At 40.1% G+C, this 6,314-nt stretch overlaps 1 protein-coding gene across 1 annotated transcript; it reads left to right on the top strand.

Moving 5' to 3' along the window:
• Nucleotides 1-307: 307 nt before the first annotated feature.
• Nucleotides 308-5,311, top strand: srsf3b (serine and arginine rich splicing factor 3b). The gene is made up of 6 exons (XM_070902141.1): nt 308-376; nt 1,102-1,312; nt 1,419-1,559; nt 3,460-3,498; nt 4,024-4,110; nt 4,400-5,311. Exons 2-6 carry the CDS (start codon nt 1,110-1,112, stop codon nt 4,425-4,427), a joined length of 498 nt encoding a protein of 165 aa, XP_070758242.1. The 5' UTR covers nt 308-376; nt 1,102-1,109; the 3' UTR covers nt 4,428-5,311.
• Nucleotides 5,312-6,314: the final 1,003 nt, after the last annotated feature.

Here is a 6,314-nt window from a genome sequence, read left to right on the forward strand (position 1 = left end):
ATTGACTCCCACGCTGTGGCCAAAGATGGTATCGCAGCATCTGCGTTAAGCGTGCGTTCGTTAATGCATACCGTTTTAGTCGTCCGTTTGAAGTTCTCAATAAAATGCCTAGATATTTTAGAAAGTCTGCTTACTGAGTCAAATTATGTGAGATCTTTGCAATATCAATTATGTTTTAAGAGACTGTAACTTTTAATTTGTAAAGTGAGAGGGGAGGTTTGTAGAACTTATGCATAAATACTAACTTACCCCGCCCTCCTCAAGTCACCCTACTAACAAACGTACTTCCCGTCACGCCATTTTCCATCGACGACCGAGAGGAACGAACCAACCGGAGAAGCGCGGATAGTCTAAGCTGTGAATTACGACAAACACGGTAGAGTTTGAACGAAATTCTTTACTACGTGTCGTACTGATTACTAAACAATGTCATGTTTCGGTCGATACATTGTATCGCCACACCAGTTAAATCTATTGTTTGATTTCTGTGGTTGTTAGCCGGATGCTACACCTCAACACTAGGCCTCGGAAAGGCGACAGCCATTTTAGCTACCGTTAACTATATAGCCATTAGCTAGCATTAGCTTCAAAGCGTCGAATCATGATTTAATCTTACATCTTTAAGACGAAATGAAGATAATAATGTAATGTTAACCGTTCAGTTAATTAATCGGCAACTTATACCTATTTAGCGGCCAGCGTTAGGTAAGTTGACGTTAATAATTCTTGTTAAGCTAAAGTTAGCATAACGTTGAACTCCGACAGAAAAGTAGGCCAAGCATCTTTCCGTTGTCAAACATCGATAAGAATTGATTGTAGCTGTGGTTATTGGAAGTACATAATGGTGTTCATGTCATGCAAAGTCGGTACGTTAACGTTAACAGAAAACGCAAACACAACGCTACATACATTTTTGGTGGTTATTCTTGAATGTGTGTTAGAGAAAGCTAATTGGCACAACGATCATTACAGAAAAGGGAGCAATAACGTTTATTTTCACACCATGCTTTGTTAACTTGGTTCAATCTACTGGTTCCAGGTTTTCTCACAAGAATCTTATGCATTAACAACCAATTCTCTGATTTGTTAATTATTTTTCAGATCCAGTCATGCATCGTGACTGTCCCCTTGACTGCAAGGTCTATGTTGGAAATTTGGGCAACAATGGAAACAAGACAGAGTTAGAGAGGTCATTTGGCTACTATGGTCCTCTCCGCAGTGTATGGGTGGCCAGGAACCCCCCAGGCTTTGCCTTTGTTGAATTTGAAGATCCCAGAGATGCAACTGATGCAGTGCGTGAGCTTGATGGAAGGTAGGCATTGACCTAATCAAATGTTGATATACAGTGACCAACATTAGAGAAACAGAATTCATCTTGCTACAGTTGCAATGTTAAATGATGAGTGGTTGTGTTGTAGGTCATTGTGTGGCTGCCGGGTGCGAGTAGAGCTGTCCAATGGTGAGAAGCGCAGCCGCACCCGTGGGGCCCCCCCTTCATGGAGCAGGCGTCCACGAGACCGAGACGACTACCGGCGCCGTAGCCCACCACCCAGACGAAGGTGAATGTTGTTGTTTGACAGTGGCCAGCAGAGACAACTTATGATATATCTTGAATTTAAATCGCACTCTGTGACTTACTGATTCCATTCTCTTACCCACAGTATAATTCCTGGTATTTGCTTATATTGTTCCAGTCTAGGCATTTCAAGTGCTTGTAATCTTTTCTGCTGATTATACATTTGTGATTGTTGCAATGTCTAAGGCTTGCAGTTTCATCTTCATTGATATTATTGGTCATTTTATGTAGGGAGCCGAGCAGATAGGCATTCATAACCAAATAATGAAATATGACGTGGGAATATCTAGGTTATGTAGTAAAGCTTTTCTATTGCAAAACGTAAGATCTGGCCTGCAAGACTTCTTTAATGCTTCTTTTAAAGTGTACATTTTTTTGTGCACTTTCAAAAAGTTTCAGCATCTTTAACTGCTTTTAAAATGGCAAAATAGGATTAGGCAATTCCTATGTCGGAAAAAGTATAATCTGTTTTAAAATTTTGGGGGGATGAAAGTGCCAAATGTGATGCATTTTTTTCCTTTTGTTTGAGGATGCTTTTTATTTTTCATCTATATTAATAAGAATGAAACCCGTTGCAGACTCACCACCATGCCTCTTCTCACCACCCTCTGAGTCAATCAACTAGTCCTCTTTCAGCATCATGTGACTGCTGACCATCGTGCCCCAATCGGCTTGGCTGGTGCTGTCACATGACCCAGGCATGGCCAGTCGTCAGGTTGCACCAACCCATTGGTTCCTCAGCATGCCGTTCTCAACCTCCTCCTCCTTCAACCTTAACCCAAACGGCAGCGGCCCACCTCACATTCCCGACCAATCAGCGTATTACGTTCCCAAATGTCTACAACCTACCAACAGCAGCCTTCGGCTAACCAATTAAAGCAGGAAAAAAGCCACAGCCAGCCCCCATCTGCCTGCCACCTAATCACCTTGCAGCATCTGGCCAGTCCTATTCAGCCAATTCTACCTACCCGGCCGACAGTCTGCCTCCCTTTCGTCATATCTAGCTTGTTGAAAACCAAAAATACTAGTAAGTTTTCCTGCTTCATTCAGTACACTGCTGATTACAGTTTTGAAAGTGAAGAGACAGCTGGTTTGAAAAGGTTATTCTTTTTTATTTTAATCAGTCGAACTTCACATTTCCAGAGATTTCGAGTATAGACAATCATCTGGTATGTCTTGGGGCTCTGAGCAGAATTATGAAGTCACACAAATCAAAACTCTTCTCAACCCCCCAATGAATATATAAAAAAAATTGTGCAGTATGGTTGGGCTTAGCAGATCTTAGCCTGGTTGCTTGCCAAGACTTATTCCCAGTGACCAGTATATTGTTTTTGTTACTAGCTTCCAATTTCTTATGTGCTCCCTGTAAGTGCAGTGGACCAGTTTCATACAGATGGTGGCCTCCGTGTGTGTCTTTTTGTTCCCACACCACGGCCAGTCCACAGTGCGGGCGTTAAATCTTCTGTTAGGGACAAATGTTGCTAGTTAGCTCACTATGATTTTGTAATAAGCTGTGAGGCTCAGACACCATGAAAAATCGTATATGTTAATCGTAAGACACATCCTACGCTTAGCACTTGACTTCACACTGGTGACTTTGTTTAAAGATACACATGGCACTGTGGGATAGGTGAGAGAGAATTCCTAAGCACCTGCCATCTTTATGCACTAGGTCCATTGCCAGTGAGTTATATTTTCTGAGTGAGATAATTGTTCCTGGAAAAACACTCAATTTTTTTTATTTCCATTTTGAATTACTGAGATAGACAAAGGGCGGTGTTGAAGGAGGCCCATGTAAGAAAAGGATCAGAATAGTGTGGAGCTCTACGGGGGATCTGTGCGTCTGTGTTTGTTCTTAACACTTGTGTATTTTCCCTGCGCAGATCTCCACGCAGGAGGAGCTTCAGCCGCAGTCGAAGCAGGTATGTCAGCTTTCAGAATGTCTTGTATTCACAGCGACAAAAATTAAAACCAAAAGCTTGGATCCTCTATGAACATCAGATATTTATTGTATGTCAACATATCTAAAAGAAGCCTTGAGAATATATCTTGTGGCTTTGGGTTCGATAGCATTTTATAGAGTCTGAATCCTTTAAAATCTCTCATCAAACCCTAATTAGGTTTAGCTGATTTGCAAGTAACTGTAAACTTGTAAATAACTAAAACTCAAAGCTTTAGTGTTGGCTGAGAAGCCTGAAACAGTAGTTTGCAGAAAGTACTTTAACCAGGCAACAGACAAAAGTCTCACTTAACTGTGGGTGCAGCTGGTGTAATTTTGTGTTTTGAGAATTAAAACAAAAAGTAGAGTTAAATGGTTGGATAAGAGATTTGTTTGCATCTGAACTTAACAAATCCAGGTAGTCTTAACACCTAACACAACAGGCAAACATGATTAGTATGTAGAAAATGTAAAATGTTTACTTAATGGGATGGTTTGGCTTTTGCAGGTCTTTCTCCAGAGACAGGAGGAGGGAGAGGTCCCTCTCACGGGACAGGAACCACAAACCTTCGAGGTCCTTCTCACGCTCAAGGAGGTACTGATATCTTTTGAGCTACCTTCAGATAATTTCAGTCTTGTGCCCTGACAGATAGTTGACTGTTGAATTTGAAGCATAGTGATATGACTCGCCTATTGAACGTTCGTAGCTCTCTTTAGGTTTTCTCCAGGGGGCACTGCACCACTGAGAATAACACTCATAAGCAGCATACAAACCTAGGCACCCTTTGGTTAGAACTTGTTTGTTTTGAGTGTGGTACTGCTGACAACACTTTGGTCAGTAATTTAACTATCTTTAACACTTTGTTTTTTTTCCTTCCCCACAGCCGCTCCAGGTCTAATGACAGAAAGTAGAGGAGCATCTGTCAGATGTAAAGGGAGCTGAAGATGAACGGCTGTACAGGCGTTGTCGTTTTCATATGATGGACTTCAACATGGCCAACATGGTCATTTTTGTGTTGAGTTTTTTTAAACAATCATGCATTTTAGTGTTCCTCCCCCTTTCTTGTTATGGTAATTTTCAAATACACTGAGTGGGTGTGTGCAGGTGTGATGTTGCGTAAGTCACGCCCATCTTGTCGGTCCTGAAACAGTCGGCCACCCAGCATTCCAGTTCACCAGTTAATCTCTTAAGAGCTTTGGTTTTTGTCGATGAATGTACTGTGTAGTTTGACTTAGTGTGAGTAGTTCCTTATTTTCAGTGTGTAAACGCCAGCATTTTTTTTTCCTTTTCTTTTTATGGAAGGGCTGGGATGATTTGTTAGAAAGTCCCTCCTTTTGATTGATTGTCTGTAAAGCCAACCTATTTTCAACATGCTACTTTCTTACTTCATACTGAAGGTTTCCATCTGTTAATGGTTGGATGTTTGTAATAAACGCACCCCCTCATTCAAGATGCAAAACTATGGCATTGATTTAAAATACGGTGTAACAAACAAGTCTAATTTTTGTCTCTGAAGTTTTCCATAATTTTTTCTTTTGTTTGATACGATGTGAAATTGTCTTTCAATTAAAGATACCGGTTCATTTAAAAAAGACAAACGTTGTTGATTTTTACATTTTCCCATGCCGACACTGAAGAAAGGCCAACATATAATGTTATCTTTTACATCCACCCAGTTTGTTTTGCACAAGAGGGCACTCCTACAGCATCCATGGTCCAGGTCACAGTCTGATTATTTAGCTCAGTCACTTTCACATACAAGTAATGAAATAAAAAGTGGCTTACTTGGCTCCTCTGTTGCCTGTTGGTTTGGTTTGAGCAGCACCGCTTCACTTTCTGTGCCAGTTCCTATTGACATTTATTCAACCTCCTTTGAGTCAGTGATCCACGTCACGTCACTCGGTGGTCATGTTGACATGTTACCTTGTATATTGGCTTAATCAACAACAACTCTGAAGTTTTAACCCCAAATCTGAATCTATATCAGTTGCGTTTTTTCTAATATGTATTTGCATTAGTATCTTAGGTGGAGATATCCAAAGTAAGTATTAAGAAGTCTTAGATACATCTTTAAAACAATCTAAAGATTTAAACTTTTTTTAGTTGAAATTTTGAAATTCACATTAAATAGTGAAAACTCCAGTGGAGATATATTTTATTATTACAACTTAGTCAAAATGTAGTTAGAGATGTCTTAAAAGTTTTGCCTAAATGAACTGCGGATATCTGTAATGGTGAATAATAAGTTAACATATGTCCCGGCAATAAAGTAACAGATGGAGATGTTTAATGTGACATTTGTTAAATTTCACATTTCAGATATTGTAGATCTCTAAATTGAGGCTTTATACCATACAACGTAAAAGAAAAAGTCACTTTAGTCCAAATGTAATATGAAAGGAGTTTTGACTATTTTCAGACTCTTACACAGATGATTGATGGGGTTGTTTGCGAGTTGTCCTATTTGTCACATAGTGTAAGAAAGAAAAAAAAGTAACCTGGGCAGTTCAGTTTCCCTCTGCTGTGAGGTCGTATGTATGTAATCTGGTTGACTGAGACTTGAAGCATTTCTCCAGGATAGATAAGTGATAAGCCATCCAAATAATGGTGTCCTTGTGCCGCTGATACAGTCACTGTATGTGTGTGCTGTAAAGCCTATTAAAAGTCCCTGAGGACTGTGGTTAAGCCCTGAACTGTTCTCAGTAGTAAGAGTGAGACAAGCTTCACCATAAACGGTGTTAGGTTGTAATTTAGGCTGTCTGCTGAGACTTAATAAAATGTTAATTATTCCGTGTGGT

The sequence above is a fragment of the Enoplosus armatus genome, chromosome 3 (assembly GCF_043641665.1).
Source record: "Enoplosus armatus isolate fEnoArm2 chromosome 3, fEnoArm2.hap1, whole genome shotgun sequence".
NCBI lineage: Eukaryota > Metazoa > Chordata > Actinopteri > Centrarchiformes > Enoplosidae > Enoplosus > Enoplosus armatus.

What these genes read in the sequence shown, in the direction of transcription:
- srsf3b (XM_070902141.1), top strand. Translation starts at nt 1,110, where the DNA reads ATGCATCGTGACTGTCCCCTTGACTGCAAGGTCTATGTTGGAAATTTG. An exon ending in GTGCGTGAGCTTGATGGAAG is followed by an intron (nt 1,313 to 1,418) that starts GTAGGCATTGAC and finishes GTTGTGTTGTAG; the next exon opens with GTCATTGTGTGGCTGCCGGG. An exon ending in TTCAGCCGCAGTCGAAGCAG is followed by an intron (nt 3,499 to 4,023) that starts GTATGTCAGCTT and finishes TGGCTTTTGCAG; the next exon opens with GTCTTTCTCCAGAGACAGGA.